The following is a 21,856-nucleotide window of genomic DNA, read 5'->3' on the forward strand; positions in this document are numbered from 1 at the left end:
TACTGAACCACACTAAAATTTACAACAGGTGAGGTCCCATTACAAGAAAAGCCAAAAAGAAAATATGGATCCCCAAAACAAACCCAAACCAAAAGTTTGAGCCCAGAAAGAGCAAAATAAACAGAAAACCCTATTTTCCTTGTAACCGCCGAGAATGTATCACCGCAGAACGTTCATCCAATAGATGCCAAAAATCCAGCCAAACAATTCCACAAAAATGATAGACAGACGACCCCACCAACCTTCACAAAGCACCATAGATGACAGATTTGTAGCAAAACACATGAAGCTAGTGAGAGAACTCATTAGCAACATAGTCACCAAAGGCAACAAAGTCGTCGAAGACAAATCCATGGGAGGTGGTGGTGTAAACACCCGAGCTAGAGCAAAACACACTTTTCTGATCCATGAGAGGTGGTGGTAAGATCACCTGCATTGAAGCTCTATGCACATCCTGAAAAAATCGCGACAAAACACGATTAAGAAAAGTAGCTACAAATCAGAAATCAAATGGGTTTGAGGAAAGTCTAGGAGGTGGAGGATGGGAAAGATGGTGAAAAGAAATTGGAATTGATGGTATAGGATTTGTAAAATTAAAGCACATATTGGTGACGAACCAGTGATTATGCGAAGAGTTTGAGTCTATTGTTGTAAGGCATGACAATAAATGCTCATGAAATGTCATCACAAGCACAAATGCCATCATAATTTTCATATTAATATTTTATAGTTACTTTGATAAGACAATCGATGGGTGAATATAACGATTTACACAAGGTATCCGCCTATTAACCATGGAATCACGTAGTATATATAATATTATTCACTTGGATAATCTTTGTACATTGTTGGGAACTTTTTGATCTAGTTGAATTTTGGCCATGTGGAAACTTCTACTTCCTCTAGTTCGTTTCCAGTACTAAGTTCTAAGATACTTTAAAAGAATTAGTGCATCTTAAGAAACAATTGTTAATTCAATGACTCAATGACTGAATAATTATGAAAAATTATGAATTGCCTAAATGAAGTTGGGCGTGAAAGCTAAAAACTTATCAATTTAGCATAAGAAAATGTGTACATGCTTGCATGGTTTTAGGAATGGCTAACTTAAGAGTTCTTAATGGTATGGGAAATTTGAAGTGAATATAAGGAAAACTTGAAGAAATCCGTGGAAGGTGAGGATAATTCCTCATTTAAGAATCAAGGTTTTTCACACTTAAGAGAAAAATTTGCTGTGTCTGGTGCAATCTTGTCTTGATTCCTCTTCCTCTACGATGTCTCCCACTTTCATGTTGTCTCCCTCTTAAATCTTTTTTTTTTCTTTCCATGAGTGCAGTTATAACTTCCCCTTTTAGTGTAAGGTTGAAGAACATTACTAGCCTCATGAAGATTGCGCTGAACGCACTGGCCAATCTTCTGGTCAATTTTAACAAATTTCTCTTTTAGAAATGTCCATCTTTGTTTTCTTTCTTTACTTTTCTATGTAAACTTAGTTTATTTTATTTTTACACAACCGGACTTCGAGATGTAATTAAACTTGTACATAAAATTTTTGGACCTAACATATATCATCTCGTTAAATAGGTTCCCGTTGACAAAGGAAGAACTCATCTTTATGTGTATAGCATTTTTGGACTACACGTCAATGTGTTGTAAAAGTCATATTGATGATGTCCTAATCTTTGACCAGTGCAACTTTGTGTTTATCTCCAGCCGTGAGGAGATAAAAGAGAAAATAAACACTTTCATTCTTTTATGTTTTTTTCTTTTCAAATTACAGATTTTGTTAGATTATCCAAGATTTCGTCCTCATATAAAAATTTTAACATTTTTTCACTATTATGGTAAAATGCTACTTGCTCCATTCATTTATGTTAAAATAAAAGAAAAAATGGATAATTGTTAAGCTAAATAAAAATTAGCTGATGAATATGGCAGATTGTTTTGTTAGTTATGTTCGTTTCAGTGTAATTAAAATAGAAATCTCATGTTAAAATTTAAATCTCTATGTATTTCTCTTGTATTTAAAATTTTAAAATTTTTTAGGTTTTGCTATTTTTTTTTTTGTCCATTGACATTTTTACACTTACAAGAAAAAAAAATTCAGCTATTTAACCAATGAATAACTTAATTTGATATCAAATTCGTCATCCACTTAATTCAAAACCTCAAAACCTCACTTACAAGTGTGAGAGGTACCAGTAGATCACTTGCATGATCATTAGTGAATATCTTTTAGCTTTTAACTATATAATTCAACGTATCAAAATTTTCTTTTTACTTGATTGCTATATCGTTTTTATTGACATTAAGTAATACCTGCTGAATCATTGAATTTACTGGGTAGCAGTTAAACTTAAAAGCATAATACTATTCTCAAAAATAACAAAAACAAATATACTATTAATACAAAGGGAACGACACACAAAATTACACATAACAGAAACCAAAACAACAGTGCGCAACGATGGATCACCCACGCACGGATCACGCAACCGAGGTCCGACCAGACACTCTTTTATTATACAGACTGGCATTTACTTATAGTTATGTGAAACGGGATGATTATCTACTCGGCGTGGCCACCAGGAAGCTTTTCTTTGATCTTGTCCATCATGTTCTTCTTTTCCTGGGGCTCTCCGGTGCGCCCAGTCCCACCATAAGCTGCAGCAGTAGTTGACGTGTCATGAGAATACTGGTCATCCCTATTCCCACCTGGCAGCTTCTTCTTGATCTTGTCCGTCGTACCCTTCTCCTGGTGTTGCTCGCCTACTTTGTAAGTCGTCCCACCACCGTAAGGGGTAGTGGTCTGCGTTCCACCAGAGTACTGGTCATCCTTGTTACCACCACCTGGTAGCTTCTCCTGGCGTTGCTCTCCTACCTTGTAAGTCGTCCCACCACCGTAAGGGGTAGTGGTCTGCGTTCCACCAGAGTACTGGTCATCCTTGTTACCACCACCTGGTAGCTTCTCCTTTATCTTCTCTTTCAGTCCCTTCTTCCTTCTCCCACCTAGCCCATCATCTTCAGACGACTACAATAATAGAATGTTAGTTAGACCTGGTTACAAAAAATATATGTAAATATAATGCACATATGATACTTGAATACAAAGAAATTGTTCCATCTAGTAAGATAAAATGTTGATGCAATATTTGAATTTGAAGCATTGATTGTGTTGATATTCGAAAAACCAAAATGCGCAGATACATAAGTTATGTGAACAAAATACGCTAATTTCCGAATAGCATTGTTCGAGATAAGACATTTATACTGTCAAATATTGTGTTATTAATTTAGATCACTGATTAAGTTCACCATAGTACGCACAGTTTTTCTTGCAAAAGTACTAAATTGGACAAGCGAAAATTGTTGCTTGTCTGGTTTTCCTAGTAACATACGTCTAGGGAAAAGTTTGTTCATAGTGCCCACATATTTGCAGCATAGCTCATGCATTTAATGAATTAAGTTGGAACTACATATATATGGAGGTGAAAAGAGATGAACTTACAGAGCTAGAGCTTCCTGAGCGCTGAAGCACAGCGGGGCCGCCATGATGCCCAACAATCCCTTCATCACGAGTCTTAGGATCAGCAGTCCCGTAGCCGGTATTAGTCCGACCGTGTTGAACCGCGTTCCCGAACTCGTCGGTCCTATCGGCTCCTGCGCTACCGTTGTAAGTTGGGTTCCCGAAGTACTCCTCGGTAGTTTTTTCGGCTGTTGTATTACCATAATTCGACATATTTCAAAAGATAAACAAACAAATGAAACTGTAATAACAATGCCTTGCGAAGTTGCGACTAATAAATCTTCAGTGACAATACTTATGATTTGTTTGGGATGATGTGTTTAATTTGGGTCTGGGTTCGTTGGTTTATATAGACAACTGACCTGCACCAGCAGGGCATGCAAATATGGTTGTGAGCGTAAGTGCTTTTTAACAACTTGGAGACGTGGCACTGAGAGGAAAATGATGACAGGTGAAAAATTAACGTCGGCAAGATATTTTGTTGCTTTTTGGGTCGGGCATATGGATAAAGAATGATATACATATCTGTTCCATTAGTGACCATGGATTTGGTGACACGTGCCCTCCGTACCTGTTCCACTAGCTAGCTCCACGTGGATACTCTCTTTTGGTTCTAGCCGTCATATTGTCTAGTAATTTCAAATGAGAAGTGCACTTCAAAAATTACACTTTACATTTCTAATAAATGTATTTTTCTTTTTTAATATATAAAGTTTTGAGTTTAGAATGAGATTTTTTGAATGCTAATAACAATTCTCTTTCAAATTTAATCTATAGTTTCTCAGGAAGCCTATAGTCATAAGACTAATAACTTAAAGCCATTACGAGATGATTTAGAGATGAATTTTAAATTTATATTCTACGTAACATGTTTTAAGTTCAATTTCTACGACTGATAAATTGTACCATGATGATAAGAGAAAACTAAATTACCTCTGTAAGCTTTTTTCATTCTTAAAAAGACAAACTACTGTAGTGAAGTTACCAACCTGTTCGTTTTTAAAAGAAAAAAAATGCAAACTCACAACTTTGCTGGGAAACTGAGAGCTTTTTGACTAGGTAATTTGGCATGTCTGTTGGTGATAGCCTTCTAGGTCTTCTTGATCTTACCGACACTATCCTACGAGTTATTTTCTCGTTTTAATTTTTATTTAGATTACAATATTCACATACTGTTTTTTACACAAAAATTAATTTGAGTATGATCCCATTTTTTTTTTTACAATATTCACATAGTTTTTTTTTTACTTTTCACACATATTTCTTAATTTTCAATTATTTAATTAAATAAATTGAAGAAGATCTATGACGAAAAATTAACAAAAGTGTGTTAATAGAACTTTTCTAACTTAGACATATCTCGACAGACTTGGCACCATTAAATCTTCTGCTCCACACTAATTTTATACACTCCAAATAAAAGTGATATTTTTTACATAAAATTAATTTGAGTGTGATCACATTTTTATGTCATATTGATGTACTATATAATGTAACAAATGATGCAGGTATATAATTAGCATCTAATGATATAAAATTTATTAATTAATCTCGTTGATGCACAAAATCGGTGAGGACTTTGGTACAACAGAAAGTGTTAAGTTTGTGACCTTCGCTAAATTGCTCTGGTCACTAGTGTGGATAAGTATGTAAATGGATAGAGACAGGGAAGCAAACATAAGATGTACGTGGTTCACCCAGATTGGCTACGTCCACGAAGTAGATGAGTTCTCATTAATTGTGAAGGGTTTACACAAGTACATAGGTTCAAGATCTCCTTTAGTGAGTACTAGTGAATGATTTAATACAAATTACATTAGGAAATATTGTGAGAGAATGATCTTTATTTATAGAAGAGAATTTCTAGTTTCATTCTGACATTGACACGTGTCATGTTGTGATTGGCTTTTGATGTTGACACGTATCACGCTATGATTGGCTTCTGATGTCGACACGTGTCGCGCTGTGATTGGCCTCCTGGTTGGAGGGAAACTCTTCTGGGTCCTTGACGGTATAACGTTGATCGGTGCTCAGTAGTTTCGGGATTGGTCAAGTGTGGTACAAACAGTGCTCCCCTAAGTTCCCGAGTGAGGGAAGCTCCTCGGTTGGGGACTTGCAAGATCCAAGCCATTGAGTAATCACAAAACTTCTAAGTACCGAAGTGTGGTATCATTTTCACTTGCCTTATCCGTCTCATACGTAGATGTGGCATCTTCTCTGGAAGTACTTTTCCTCCATCCAGGGGTGGTATCTTTAACCGATGAAGATGCACAAGGTAATGTATCAATTTCACTTGAAGCTTACTTGTAGTTTCGAGCTTGGTCAAGTGCGATACAAAACCCTATGGTAGGAGTCCCCCAAGTCGCCAAGCTAAGAGATTTGCTGAAAGAGGTAACAGACAAGGTAAGCAATCCGACTTCCAAGCAAGCAACCTGGATCGGAGGTTCGACTTCGGCTTCCGGTTGATTTTTCTCCTTCTCCTTGTGTCGTAAACAGCAACAATGATAAGGAGAAGCAAATGGAGAAGAGATGATATAAGATACTTTTTCTTTTGAAGAAGTAATTTTCCACAGGCTTATTCTTAAACTAGGCATGAGGGTTTTCTGGTTTCCTCCAGAGTATAAGGCCGACTCAAGAATTTGAGGGTCAAAACAAATCCATCAAATCAAGAGTGCGTTTGACCTTGATGATATGGGATACTTTTGTTGTTGACGAAGTAATAGATGAATTAGCATGTGTTCTATTGCGCTTGTCTCCATATGCTTCCTTGTATCCTTCTCACTTGCCCTATTTGTTCCTCAGGCAGATGTGGTATCTTTTCTGGAAGCATAAGATGTTGAAGATGAGTACTCGAGAGCAATGCCAGGTAAGTAATCAGGCAAGGGGTTCTAGGCAGTCAGTTCCTGACTGGAAGCTTGATTCCAAGTGCTGATTGATTGCTTTCTTTCTTCTTGTCTTGCAGTTAAGAACAATGGCAAAGGAAAAGACAGGGAAAAGGCATGATATGGGATACTCTTGCTTTTGACCCTGATGATATAAGATACTCTTGCTCTGGTGTGGCTGGTTTGCATAGGTATTATTGGGGGAGGAAGAAAGCTGAGTATTTCGAGAGGCTTCGTTGGGAATGCCCTATCAGATATGAGGAAAAGTTAAGCATTTTTGCAGGTCTGCCTATCCGTGGAGGATGGAGTTCGACATATATAGAAGTCTCCCTAACAACAAGTAGTAATGTTATTCCTTTACCCTTCTTGGTCGTAGCAATGTAATGGGAGCTGCAAGCTTCACGTGTTTTAACTTTGTTAGAGCACTTTGAAAAAGTGGTATGTGGTATTTAGAAAGCTGATGTTGCGTGTGAAGATTGCAGACAAGCTTTATCCAAGGAAATCTGGCTCTCGAAGTTCGGAGAGCGATGTCTCTTTGGTTTTCGAACAAGCAATCCTGTCAAGGATTTGGCTCTCGAGATTTGGAGAGTGGTACCTCTTCGATTTTTGAGAAAGTAATCCTGTTGGGAGTCTGGCTCTTGAGATTCGGAGAGCGGTGCCTCTTCGATTTTTGAGAAAATAATCTTGTTGGGAGTCTGGCTCTCGAAATTCGAAGGGCGGTGCCTCTTCGATAGCAAGTAATAATGTTATTCCTTTACCCTTCTTGGTCATAGCAATGTAGTGGGAGCTGCAAACTTCACATGTTTTAACTTTGTCAGAGCGCTTTGAAAAAGTGGTCTGTGGTATCTGGAAAGCTGATGTTGCGTGTGAAGATTGCAGACAAGCTTTATCCAAGGAAATCTAGCTCTCAAAGTTCGGAGAGCGGTGCATCTTTGGTTTTCGAATAAGCAATCCTGTCGGGGATCTGGCTTTCAAGATTCAGAGAACGGTGCCTCTTCGATTTTTGAGAAAGCAATCCTGTTGGGAGTCTGACTCTTGAGATTCGGAGAGCAGTGTCTCTTCGATTTTTAAGAAAGTAATCCTGTTAGGAGTCTGGTTCTCGAGATTCGGAGAGTGGTTCCTCTTCAGTTTTTGAGCAAACAATCTTGTTGGTAGTGTTTTCTCGAATGTGAGTAAAGGTTGGGCATTTTTGCCAGTCTGTCTTTCCACAGAGCACGGAGGTTGACACACATTGAGACTTTCTAGTTATTAAGCAATGGTGCTGTTCCTTTACCCTTGTGGGTAATAGTAGCGTAGCTAGACCTTCAAAATTTATGTGTCTAAACTTTTTCAGAGATCTTTGGCAAAGTTATTTGTGGTGCCTGAGGAGCTGATGTTGCATGTGGAAAGTGGTGCTTCTTCGGAATCTGGAGAGTGGTGCATCTTCGATTTTTGAACCAACAGCCATGTTGCTCTTTTTTTTATAAGGGCACCAATTGTGTGCAAGGAGTACATTCAGAGAGTTATTGCTTGTAGGAATTTTCCCCTTACTTCAGAGATTTATTGCACCTCATTTCTCCTTCATCATTTTTGAGAATGTCTGGCCCATCCGACCGTCGTTTTGACTTGAACTTTGGTGAAGAGGCAGCCATGCCTTCTCAAGACAACATACGACACCCATCCTTCTTATCTCCTACTGGTCCTCTTACCGTTTGGAACTCTGTGATGAAGAATGATATGACCGCTGCGGTGGTGGCCAAAAACCTTCTCACTCCCAAAGATAACAGACTATTTTCCAAATGGTCTGATGAGTTGGCTGTTAAGGATTCTTTGGCTCTCAGTGTTCAGTGTGCAAGTTCTGTGTCTAATATGGCCCAACGCCTATGTGCTCGAACCCGCCAAGTTGAATCATTGGCGGCTGAAGTGATAAGTCTCAAATAGAAGATCAGAGGGCTCAAGCATGAGAATAAACAGTTGCACATGCTCGCACATGGCTATGCTACAAACATGAAAAGGAAGCTCGACCAGCTGCAGGAATCTGATTATTAGATTTTACTTGATCATCAGAGGTTTGTGGGTTTGTTCTAAAGGCATTTATTGCCTTCGTCTTCTGGGGCTGTACCGCGTAATGAAGCTCCAAATGATCAACCTTCGGTGCCTCCTCCTTCTGGGGTTTTGCCTAGTACTGAGGCTCCGAATAATCACCCTCTAGTGCCTCCTCTTTTTGGGGCTCTGCTGACTGCTGAGACTTCTCCTAAGCAACCTTTGTGAAGGCTCCCTCTTGTTTGTTTATTTTGATTCATGTCTATGTACATATTTGTAACTTATTGGAGATATCAATAAACAAGCTTTGCTTCATTTCAACGTATTGTGTTAAATACACCAAGACCTTCTTCACTAAGTTTCTTGAATTTTTCCTTTTGTTGAAGCTTGTATGTTGAAGCTTTGTGAGTGAAGCATGTAGGTTGAGGTAATGCTCCCTCCCTTAATTTCCTAAGTGAGGAAAACTTCTCGGTTGGAGACTTGAAAAAATCCAAGTCACTGAGTGGTCGTGAAACTTCCGAGTATCAAGGTGCAGTAGCATATGGTAGGAGTCCCCGAAGTCTCCGGTTGAGGGAGTTGACGAAGGAGGTGTCTTGCTAGTAGCCAAGTTTCCAAAGTAACAAAACTTCACAATTTTCCTTTCTAAGTGGTAGCCCAAAACTCCTTTTTCATATATATTTGTTATAAAAGTTGTTAGGCCCAAAGAAGAGGAGGCCTAGGCTTTTTTATTTTTTTTTCAATTTTTTTTTGTTTTAAATTTTCGAATTTTGAATTTCCGAATATATATATATATATATATATATATATATATATTTTAAGCTTTATAGGTGAAGCTTTGTGGGTGAAGCTTTGAGGTTGAAGCTTTGTTGGGTACCATGAATTGATTTTGCTTCACACTATCTTGATCAAGATAGTGTGAAGTTTTTGTAGGTGAAGCTTTTGTGTTGATGCTTTGTAGGTGAAGTTTTTGTGGTGGGTGAAACTTTTGTTGGTGAAGTTTTTATGGGTAAAGCTTTTTGTGATGGGTGAAACTTTTGTTGCTGAAGCTTTTATGGGTGAAGCTTTTGTGGTGGGGGAAGTTTTTGTGGTGGGGGAAGCTTTTGTGGGTGAAGCATTTGTTGGTGAAGCTTTTATGGGTGAAGCTTTTGTAGGTGAAGCTTTTGTGGTGGGTGAAGCTTTTGGGGGTGAAGCTTTTGTGGTGGGTGAAGCTGTTGTGGGTGAAGATTTTGTTGGTGAAGCTTTTATGGGTGAAGCTATTGTGGGTGAAGCTTTTATGGGTGAAGCTTTTATGTTGAAGTTTTGTGGGTAAAGCTTTTGTGTTGAAGCTTTGTAGGTGAAGCTTTGGAGTTGAAGCTTTGTAGGTGAAGGTTTTTTTTTGAATCTTTTGTAGGTTGAGCTTTGGAGTTGAAGCTTTGTAGGTGAAGCTTTGGAGTTGAAGCTTTTGTTGGGTACCATGAATTGATTTTACTTCACACTATCTTGATCAAGATAGTGTAAAGCTTTTGTTGGTGAAGCTTTTGTAGGTGAAGCTTTAGAGTTGAAGCTTTTGTTGGGTACCATGAATTGATTTTGCTTCACACTATCTTGATCAAGATAGTGTGAAGCTTTTTTTGGTGAAGCTTTTGTAGGTGAAGCTTTTGTTGGTGAAGCTTTGAAGTTGAAGCTTTGTAGGTGAAGCTTTGGAGTTGAAGCTTTTGTTGGGTACCATGAATTGATTTTGCTTCACACTATCTTGATCAAGATAGTGTGAAGCTTTTGAGAATTTATAGTTGTCCTCCATTGATGAAGCTTTTGTTGGTGAAGCTTTTGGAGTTGAAGCTTTTGTTGGGTACCATGAATTGATTTTGCTTCACACTATCTTGATTAAGATAGTGTGAAGCTTTTGAGAATTTCTAGTTGTCTTCCATTGATGAAGCTTTTGTTGATGAAGTTTTTGTGGTGAAGCTTTGTTGGGTACCATGAATTGATTTTGCTTCACACTATCTTGATCAAGATAGTGTGAAGACTTTTGAGAATTTGTAGTTGTTCTCTATTGATGAAGCTTTGTTGAATTTCCTTTTTTTTTTCTTTTTTTTTTTGGGAAACTAGAAATTTGAAAATTTGGGAGAGACAATATATACAAATTTTGCTTCCACACTGTTGAGTAAGAGATTGTGATGCAAGCCACACCTTGTAGTAGTCGAAGGTTTGGATGAACCATATAAATTGAATTTGCTTCGAAGGTTTAAGAATTGTAGTTGCCCTCTATTGATGAAGCTTTTGTTGGCACCACAAATTGGTTTTGCTTCACACTATCTTAATTAAGAGTGTGTGAAGCTTTTGAGAATTGTGGTTGTCCTCCATTGATGAAGCTCTTGTTGGCACCATAAATTGGTTTTGCTTCACATTGTCTTGATCAAGAGTGTGTGAAGCTTTTGAGAATTGTGGTTGAACTCCTTTGATGAAGCTTTTGTTGGCACCATAAATTGGTTTTGCTTCACACTGTCTTGATCAAGAGTATGTAAAGCTTTTGAGAATTGTGGTTGCCCTACATTGATGAAACTCTTGTTGGCACCATAAATTGATTTTGCTTCACACTGTCTTGATCAAGAGTGTGAAGCTTTCTACGAGTTGTAGTGTTTGGATTGTTACAGAGGGGAAATGTCTGAAGCAGATGCAAGAGAGCTGAATAGCTTGATCTTCGTATGCCATGCACTGAAGTTGTTGTTGACTTGTAATAAGACTTTGTTGGTGACTATAACTCTTGTTGGGCATAAGTGCTCCCCTAGTTAAGTTGTCAAGCTTGAGGGTTTTTGATTATTTGTGAATGCTAAGAGTTCACATGTATAAGTTATACCACACATCTTCTAGTAGGTGGAATGAATGGTGAGTTGCTTTCATCACTTGGTTGGTGGTACGAAGGTGAGTTCCTTCATCACCTTTCATCACATTTCATCACCTGGTTGGTGGCACGAGGATGAGTTCCTTCTTCACCTGGTTAGTGGCATGAATGGTAAGTTGCCAAATGATATTAGAGTACGGGTTGTACATATCACATGGTTGGTGGCATGAAGATGAGTTCCTTCTTCACCTAGTTGGTGGCATGAGTGGTAAGTTGCCAAATGATATTATAGTACTGGTTGTACATTTCATCACCTGGTTGGTGGCATGAAGATGAGTTCCTTCTTCATATTTCATCACCTGGTTGGTGAGAATAAGGGCAAGGTGTCGAGGCACATTGTAGCAAGTGTCAAGGACACAAAGTATGTTGAACCCTTTCGAAGCACAGTTGGCTTATGTATGGATGTGTTGGAATGTATAATATTTATGTTGATTGATATAAGTGATGCTTATGAATGTTTTGCTATGCATGAAGGGATTCATGCTTTTGATATGTGAACCATGTTGGTTGTAACACTTAGTATCACATACTTTGTGTCAAAGTACGCATGTTGAAGCTCTGAGTTTGAGTATAAGGGTAGGTCAGCATAGACCCAGTGTTCCAGTGCTAGGAACGCAAAAGACTCAGAAGAAGTTCTCTGAATTCCCTCTTCTTTAAATATTTTCCGAATGACTTGTGTGACAAAAGATCTCAAGCGGTTGAGGGTTAAAACATTTGTAACGTGTATGCCTTCTTATAATAGCATTTCCTTCAGTACTTAGTCATCCACTTTGAAAGAGTAAGGCTGACCCTATAGTCATAATAGTCGACAGTACGTTCACCCCTGGTTGTCTTGATACAAACTTTTATCCTTCTTGTTGTAATGGGCTTGCTGAAAGTAAAAATCATTTCTCTTACCAAGAGACAGATACGTTTGGTGACTTAGCAAGTAGCTAAATGAGGCAAGAGATGATACAATGGGTGTCTGAATGGCCAATATCTCATCACTTGGTATAACTTGACTTCCACTTCCCATTTGTTAATAGGGGTTAACCATATGGGGCTTCCCTTGGTATGTCCTTGCTTCGGTGGAGGCGTGGTTGTAAGCATGTGTCATCACCTCAGAGTAAGTCTTCCAAGTGTTGGCATTGATCATGTACTTGAAGAAACAATCACGTAGGCCTGCCGTGAAGGCCTTGAAGGCGATCTTGTCATCTGCCTCAGCGCATCGAGAATACTCATGGCTGAAGCGACCGACATACTCTTGTAGTGACTCGTCCGGCTTCTGGCAAATAGTGTACAAGTCATCTACAAAATGTAAGTGATCGGTCTAGAAGATGTATTGAGAGGCAAACAGTTTCCTCAATTCCTCAAATGAGTCTACTGTCTCAGGTAGAAGACGGCAATACTAGTTTAGAGCTCCGCCAGAGAGGGTGGAGGGGAAGAGAAGACGTCGTTTTTCGTCGGTGTGTATCCGATATGTCATGGTGGACTCAAAGAGGTTAAGGTGTTTAATTGGGTCATCCCTTCCAGTATAGAGTTGTAAACCAAGCTTTTGTTTTGTCTTTGCTTGAATGGGGTGTCGAGGATCTTTCTTGTGAGAGGGCCATGCCGGGGTTGGTTCCAGTCAGGTATCTTGGCCTGACGTTCGGCCTTCAACTTGTTTACTTCCTCAATGAGCTTTAGGACAAGGGGGTCATGAGTGGAGTTATGTACCACTGGAATTTTCTTTCGTAAGTCTCAATCGCCTCTTGGAAGTAGGAAAGTTTGAGCATGGGCATGTGGTTTTTTCTTCGACTCGCCGTACTGACTTATATGGCGAGTATATCGGAATACCTCAGAGTCCCCCGTACTTTCATGCTTCTTTGGGACCTGTTGTTCCTTCCCTACATTGGCAGCTGGCCTAGGTTATGGGAGGGGACCGAATCTTTCAGAAACCCTTGGGTCATTGATCTTCGAGCATATGTGGAAGGGATTCTCTCGACGTTGCTTTAGGAAGTCTCGGTAGTCACGATAAACGGCTTTCGATCCTTCCAACCTTTCTGCAAGGAGGTGTCTTCTTCCATTTCTTCTACTTCGGGTCGAAACATCTGGGTTGAGAGAAATCTCATGTTGATCAATGTTTTGATGATTAGCTCGCTCCTCATCAGGGATACCCATGTCGAATGGAGGTGACCCTCTGTGTTGAGGGGCACCCAGATGATGGTTAATGTCCACAAGGACAACGAGCTCGCATGTTTGAGTACGCCTAGTTTCATGGAGCATCTCAAAGAGCTTCTCATACTGCTCCTAGAGGACCTCATTCTTCATTGCTATCTTGTTGTTCTGAGCTTCTAGCTTATCAACTTTAGCTTGAAGAGCAACCTATTTCCTTCGTTCTTTCGTTGCTTCGCACTAGATGCAAGAGAGGTGTCATTCTGTGTGCTGTGGCTTCCTTCGCTCTACATGTTGGAAATGGATGCCTGGTCAAAAAAGAGTGTATGAATGGTGGAAACCAGCTTGGCAAAGCTGAAGAGAGTGGGAATAAGTGTCTTTCCCACAGACGGCGCCAAATGTTGATGCACAAATTCGGTGAGGACTTTGGTACAACAGAAAGTGTTAAGTTTGTGACCTTCGCTAGATTACTCCGGTCACTAGTGTGGATAAGTATGTAAATGGATAGAAATAAGGAAGCAAACACAAGATGTACGTGGTTCACCCAGATTGGCTACGTCCACGGAGCAGATGAGTTCTCATTAATTATGAAGGGTTTACACAAGTACATAGGTTCAAGCTCTCATTTAGTGAGTACTGGTGAATGATTTAGTACAAATGACATTAGGAAATATTGTGAGAGAATGATCTTTATTTATAGAATAGAGTTTCTAGTTTCATTCTGACATTGACACGTGTTGTATTGTGATTGGCTTCTGATGTTGACACGTGTCACGCTATGATTGGCTTCTGATGTCGACATGTGTCGCGCTGTGATTGGCCTCCTGGTTGAAGGGAAACTCTTTTGGGTCCTTAACAGTATAACGTTGATCGGTGCTCAGTAGTTTCGGGATTAGTCAAGTATGGTACAAACAAATCTAATATGTATAATTTGTCACATCAAGTGATACATAAAAAATGGTGCAAAAATTTCTCAACATTTTCTTTGACATAAATGTGTTCAAATAGTATTATTTTCAAGCACATCAGTATTCATTCAAAAGTAGCTCGTCCTTTTTTTATTTGCTATTTTTGTTTTGAATATACCCTCCTTCCATTTTCACTATATATATTATTTATTTTTTAGAAAAAAAGGAGACAATTGGTGGTAAGTCATTTTATCTACTCCTTTTGAGTCCGAAAAGACTATGGAAATTTTCACTCTGCTCGTGACTACAGTCAAACAAACTACTCAGTTCAGAGCATCGAACTCAGGACCTTCCATATTTTTTTGTTTTTTGGGGAGCTGCAATCTATGCCCTTACCACTGAGTCACTTGCTGTGGTTTTCCATTTTCACTATCTACTCTCTACGTTTAAGTGTGGATTACAGAGTCCTCAGCGAATTAGAGTTAACTAATTCAAAATTATTTTAGTCATTATTGCAGGTATATAAGATTGTACTTTTTAATTGTAATTAGTGTAAGATTCTTATTTAAATAGGATTAATATAACCATTTATCCACCCTTGGACTTCGTCGGACAATGATCATACTCCACTAGCTAGTTCAATGGAGGCGTTGTACAATTAAAGAATTGGGTGTTTATTTAACTTAACTTTTTGATTAATGAGATTACAAATCAAACAACGCTTAAACAGAAACCAGAGTTTTATTGCTCTATTTGCACATTTGTCTTATTTAATTTGTTCAATTCTATTGATTCCTTTGATTCAACGTGATCTAATCTGGAGTTTAATTATCTCAATTTGTTCATTTATCTTGGATTAATTATTTTTACTTGACTAATTGTTGGATTGGTTGGTTGTTGATATGGGAAGGTGTTGCATGGACGAAGGAGAAGGACAAGCTGTTCTTGGTGGATTAACTCTATAATCATTTGATCATATGAAAACATGGGATCCTCACAACAGCCAGTTTTCTCCCAGGAAGCGTCGCTCTCTCATTCTACAACCCATTTCGCATTCTCCTCATTTTTAGAATGTAAAACCATTCGTGCGACTCTAGAAATCCAGAGGAGGTAGAAGGCGACATGCACTTTAAGAGAGATTTTTCAGTGTAACCGTCACACGAGATGGTACACCATGTGTCGTTATATAAATGGTGGGATATGTGTGTTAAAAAGTTAATAACTTAAAAAATAAATTTTTTTACCATTTACATAAAAACACGTGGTGTACCACTCGTGTTCCTGCCACAACTAAAAATTTCTAGCACTTTAGGGGGGAAAACTGATCTCGCTTCTCCAAAGAAAGATTAATCCGATAACGATTCCATGCACTAGAGAGTTGATAGGGCCGTTTCAGTGGCCAGAAAAAGAAAACAAAGAAGTAAGAGATGGATTTCCATTGCAGAAAATATTTGACTTGATGGGTACACTTAAATAATTTTGCAGGCCACATACCACAAGGGATAAGATGCATCAGTTTTCCACCCGACTACTTTTTGAGAAGAATGTTTCAGCCAGGAAGATTTTCTATCTTCTTCAACAACACAACCAATGCAGACGTGAGTGGTAAGATGTCGTACAAAGACATGGTTTTTCTCCATACTCTATGTATTCCTCGGTTTGTTAGAAACATCAGCCAAAAACACTCTTAATCTTCGATTAATAATTTAATATTACTGTCCCCCCCTTTGCCCAAAAGCACTTATGGCCCAAGCAATCATTTTTTTTCTTCTATTCAATATCTATCTTACATGATTACTATAATCTTGTGTATTTTGGATTGTGAAGGTTCATATTATATAACTCAATCATAAGAAGGTCGACTTCATTTTACATTTGTAATCAGTTTCATTTTCTCCCCAGTTGCGCGAGATTTTACCATATAATTGATTGTTGTTTATCTATATATTGAAGATTCGGATAGACGCCAAAGACTTTATATATGTTTAGAAGAGAATGATTTTGTTTGGAATGAATGTGTCTTTAGTCATCTCTCACGGATGGATTTATAAGATGTTACAATCCTATCATTAAGGAAAGAAATAATTTACATAAAATCATAATAAACTAAGAATCCCAAGATTACATGAATATATACACAAAAGTCAACATTCCCCCTCAAGTTGGTGCATATATATCACACATGCCCAACTTGTGTAAGAAAATTGAAAATTTATGACTTGAAACAGCCTTTGTGAGAATATCTGCTAACTGATGGTCTGTTCTTATTGTCAGTACCTTAATTATCTTCCTTTCTAATTTTTCTTTGATAAAGAATCGATCAACTTCAACATGCTTTGTTTTATCATGTTGTACCAGGTTATGTGCAATGTCACGGGCAGTTTTGTTATCACAAAATAATTTCATAGGTTGATCATGTTCCATACCCATATCTCTTAACAAAAGCTTAAGCCACAAAATTTCACAAATCTCCAAGGCCATACCTATGTATTCATCTTCTGCACTGGAACAGACAACCACATTTTGTTTCTTACTCCTCTATGTAACCAAGTTACCCCCAACTAATGTAAAGTAACCTAATGTTGAGCGTCTGTCATCCACTAAACCTGCCCAATCTGCATCAGTATAACCTTCAATTCTAAGATTCTTATTCTTTTTAAATAAATTTTCTTTTCCTGGACTTCCGTTCAAATACCGCAAGATTCTCATCACTGCGTTCATATGTTGTTCTCCAAGATCATGCATGTATTGACTCACTACACTTAAGGTATAGGCAAGGTCCGGTCTTGTATGTGCCAAGTACATTAAATGTCATACTAACCTTTGGTATCTTCCTTTGTCTAATGGCACTTGATTAGGATCAACGCTAAGCTTTAATCCTTTCTCTAATGGTGTAGTTACCAGTTGGCAAGCTGACATGCCGATTTCGTGCAACAAATCAATAATATACTTCCTCTGAGACAAGAAAATTCCAGAAGTACTTCTCGACACTTCAATCCCTAGAAAATATTTTAGGGATCCAAGGTCCTTCATCTCAAATTCTTTAAACATGTATCTTTGCAAGGCCGTACGTTCTTCCGGATATTTTCATGTTATCACCATATCATTTACATACACAATGAGTGCAGTAAGCCTCCCATTTTTCCTTTTCAAAAATAGAGTATGATCAAAGTTACTTTGTCTATAACCAAACGCTCTCATAGATTTTGTGAATCTTCCAAACTATGCTCGAGGAGACTGTTTCAAACCATACAAGGATTTCTTCAACCTGCACACCTTTCTCTTGTAATTATTTGGAGCATTACATTCTGGTGGAAGATCCATATAAATCTCTTCTGTCAAATCTCCATGCAAGAAGACATTTTTCACATCGAACTGATGTAAAGGCCAATTAAGATTTGCAGCCAAGGACAACAAAACACGGACTGTGTTGATTTTGGTCACATGAGCAAAAATATCTGTATAATCGATTCCATATTTTTAAATGTACCTTTTTGCTACCAGTCTTGCCTTGAAGCGATCTCCCGTCCCATCAGCTTTGTATTTTACAATATAGACCCATTTGCATCCCATAGGTTTTTTACCAGCTGGCAAGTCTGTGATCTCCCAGGTAACATTCTTCTTTAAAGACTTCAATTCTTCATCCATTACTGCTTGCCAACGTGGATCAGCTAAAGCCTTCTGCACAATGTTAGGAATAGATATAGTAGATAATTGATATACAAATGACTTACTTGAGTCTGACATGTGGCTGGTAGACACAACATTACTTAACGGGTATAACACATTAGATTTTGGGTTTGGTCTATTAATTAGGTACCTAGTTTTGCATTTAAGGTCTGCTTCGCAAGTAAGTTTAGGAATACCTTGGTTGACACAGTTAGGGAGACAACATGGTGGTGGTGTATCCGGGAGCGAAGATAATTGATTATGGATATTAGGGCTCAAAGGTGGTGAGACCGATTGTGAGATAGCAGGCATCACTGAGTTGTTCAATGGTGAGGAAGTTGGCAAAGAGTTGTCCAATGGTGAAGAAGGTACAACATTTTCCAGCTGTGTCGGTTCGTCCCTTTCGAAGTTTTCAACATTGTTTTCATGTGAATGATCACCACTTAACTCCAAGACATCACCACCTAATTCCAAGTTATTCACATCATTATTTTCTTGTGAATCATCACCACTTGTCTCCAAGACATCTCCAAGACATCACCGCTTAAATCCAAATGATTCACAATATTATTTTCTTGTGAATCATCACCACTTGTCTCCAATATATCACCACTTAAATCCAAATGATTCACAATTTCTATATCAGGAATAGTATAATCAAGAGTTTGAACTTCTACTTGATTCTGTCCATGAAGTCCAGACTCGGAATGGACAAAGTACATATCGTTTTCATGAAATACAACATCCACAGTGACAAACAACTTAGTCGGAGGGTGATAGTAGCGATATCCTTTTTTATTTGAGGCATAACCCACAAACATACACAGTAAGGCTTGAGGTTCAAGCTTGCTCATCTGTTGTTTATTGTGATGAACGAAGGCCACACAGCTAAACGCATAAGGTGGAAGATTTGGTACTACATGAGCATCAACATGTGAAGAGAGAACCTGAAGTGGTGTTTGAAAATCAACTGACCGGGATGGAACATGATTAATGAGATACACATATGAGGTGAGAACTTCTCCCCAATATGACAACGGGAGACATGCCTCGAGTAAGGAAGCATGAACAAACTTCAGAAGGTGACGGTTCTTATGTTCTACAACTCCATTTTGTTGTGAAGTATATGGACACATAGTTTGATGAACGATACCCTAATGTTCCCAAAAGGCACAAAGTTCAGACTTCACATACTTGCCACCATTATCACTTCTGAGAACCTATATTCGTGACTTATATTGCACTTGCACCATTTTGTGAAATTGCTTGAACAAGGAAGTAACTTCACTTTTGGACTTCATCAAACAAACCCAAGTCATACATGTGCAATCATCAATAAAAGTAACAAACCAATAACCACCACCAAATGTAGCAGTTTTAGATGGTCCCCAAACATCAAAATGGATTATCATAAATGGAACATAACTTTTTGTCAAACTGGGCGAAAACGAAGTACGATGACTTTTAGCCAATTCACAAACACCACATTTAAAGCTAGAAACATCATTCTTAAGAAATATTTTAGGAAACAGCTTTCGTAAATAACCGAAAGAAGCATGTCCAAGTCTATGATGCCACAACCAAACCTTCAAAGCTTTGTTCTGCTCCCCTTGAGGTCCTTCCACAGTAATAGCTTGTGTCAACATCTGGGTACTGTTCGATGTTATCTCCAAGTAGTAAAGTTTCCCCTTCTAATACCATAACCAATCGTCTTGCGAGTCCGAATATCCTTAAAGACACAAAAGGAATGCCAAAAACTCACAAGACAATATAGGGCGACGGTTATTTGAGAAATAGATAATAAATTATAATCAAGAGAATGAACAACAAGCACGGTATCAAGACTAAGGGTATATGAAAGGGAGACAGTTCATTCCCCGATAATAGGGGCAAGATTACAGTTGGTGACACTCACGATAGTTTTGGTGGATGGTTTTAAGGTTTGTACCTGTCTAGAATCACAAGTCATATGTTCAGTACCACCAAAATCAATTATCCACGTATTATTTGTAACAGAGGCAGAAACCTTTAAAGTCGTGATTCCAATTTCGCCCAAAGTTCTCGAGCAAAAGTCACGCCAACCGTGAAAGGAATTAATGATTTATAAAGAGTTGAATTAATCCAGATAAGAATGTTTTAATCATTCTCAAACCAAGTGACATAGGCTGGATTGAGAGTTGCAATCTGATTCCCTAACAAATCAAGAAGAAATTTGGGCACTGCCGCCATAGTTCTATCAATTAGACTAGTGAGTTTGTAACAACGGAAGATCGGAGCAAACAAAGCGTTCCATGTCAGATAATTTGTAGTAGTGAGCTTGATCGGAACCATGGATCCAATATTTTGGATTGTAATGGAAGAAGAAATTGCAGAGTTATGGTTTGGAATTACATTAGGAAACGAAGGAACAGGAGAATCCGATTTCGAAGAAGGAGATGCAGAGGTCTCCATAACTGTAGGTTGAAGAAGAAAGCATGGTCAAGATCAAGAAATCGATCAATTGATTGGAGAAGACGAAGAAAATTAGGCGGTGCATAGAGAAGCAGGAAAATTGGATCGAAGAGGTGTCGTGAGACCAAAGGTGGTTGATACCATATTAGGAAAAGTAATTTTCCATTCATCAAATGAATAACATTACACTTTGGGTATTTATACAAAAGCTATCACAACTAACAGACAAGAAAAACCTTCAAAATTAACTAAATTTCCTTAGTCTATAAGCATTATCTCTTGTAGGTGTAATTACATTTGTATTCTTAATACATACTTGGTACCATACTTTTAGAAAAATATATCTTAACAATTACAATGAAAAACAACTAACGCAAGACATCTTTAGAGGCGCGTGATTAGAAGAATGATACCAATTGTATATAAATAAACTAAAACATATAGCTTACAAATGAAGCAAAAACATGAAACCACCCACCAATGGGAGTACTTTGTTTCTGTTTTTGTTTTTTTTAAGTTTTAAATTTTAAATTCATTCAAAACTAAAATATGGTGAATTACTTTTATCTTCTTTTGGTTCAACTGTACTTTTTGAAATTCTTAAAAGGCAATAGGGTTTAATGTGAACATTAAACATTGTACATCGCGCATAATGCATCATAATTATAAAAATGTTTTTGTAAATAAAAAAATTTCATGCCCCACCGTACCACGTCGTAATATAAAAATAAAAAAATAAAAAAAATTATAAAAAAAAACCTTTCACATGTGTAAGTAATAATTCATGTACCTCAAGTTATTATTAGTGAATATCTTTTATCTTTTAACTATTAATTTTCATACAACAATAACAACAAAGTCTTTTCCTACTAAGTGGGGTCGGCTATATGAATCCTAGAACGCCATTGCGCTCGGTTTTGTGTCATGTCCTCCGTTAGATCTAAGTACTCTAAGTCTTTTCTTAGAGTCTCTTCCAAAGTTTTCCTAGATCTTCCTTTACCCCTTCGACCTTTGACCTCTGTCCCGTAGTCGCATCTTTTAACCGGAGCGTCAATAGGCCTTCTTTGCACATGTCCAAACCACCGTAACCGATTTTCTCTCATCTTTCCTTCAATTTCGGCTACGATGGTTTGGACATGTGCAAAGAAGACCTACTGACGCTCCGGTTAGAAGATGCGACTATGAGACAGAGGTCCAAGGCCAAAGGGGTAGAGAAAGACCCAGGAAAATTTTGGAAGAGACACTAAGAAAAGACTGAGTACTTGGATCTAACGGATGACATGACACAGAACTAAGCGCAATGACGTTCTATGATTCATATAGCTGACCTTACTTAATGGGAAAAAAATTTGTTGTTGTTGTATGAAAATTAATAGTTAAAAAA

General features: G+C 38.0%; 1 protein-coding gene across 2 annotated transcripts; it reads right to left on the reverse strand.

The window, feature by feature from the left end:
* Positions 1-2,383: 2,383 nt before the first annotated feature.
* LOC126590588 (water stress-inducible protein Rab21-like) lies at positions 2,384-3,864 on the reverse strand. Of its 2 annotated transcripts, XM_050256061.1 has the most exons (3): positions 3,509-3,864; positions 2,959-3,031; positions 2,384-2,850 (listed from the first exon to the last, which is right to left on the reverse strand). In XM_050256061.1, the coding sequence occupies exons 1-3, from the start codon at positions 3,737-3,739 to the stop codon at positions 2,570-2,572; spliced, it is 585 nt and encodes a 194-aa protein (XP_050112018.1). In that variant the 5' UTR covers positions 3,740-3,864; the 3' UTR covers positions 2,384-2,569. The 2 variants fall into 2 exon arrangements, with proteins under 2 accessions (XP_050112018.1, XP_050112008.1); XM_050256051.1 differs by having other exon boundaries at positions 2,384-3,031; positions 3,509-3,863.
* Positions 3,865-21,856: the final 17,992 nt, after the last annotated feature.

The sequence above is a fragment of the Malus sylvestris genome, chromosome 2 (genome assembly GCF_916048215.2).
Source record: "Malus sylvestris chromosome 2, drMalSylv7.2, whole genome shotgun sequence".
NCBI classification, from domain to species: domain Eukaryota; kingdom Viridiplantae; phylum Streptophyta; class Magnoliopsida; order Rosales; family Rosaceae; genus Malus; species Malus sylvestris.

Coding starts and splice junctions, on each gene's coding strand:
- LOC126590588 (XM_050256051.1), bottom strand. CDS start 3,739: ATGTCGAATTATGGTAATACAACAGCCGAAAAAACTACCGAGGAGTAC. Junction 3,032..3,508: donor GCTCAGGAAGCTCTAGCTCT/GTAAGTTCATCT, acceptor CTATTATTGTAG/TCGTCTGAAGATGATGGGCT.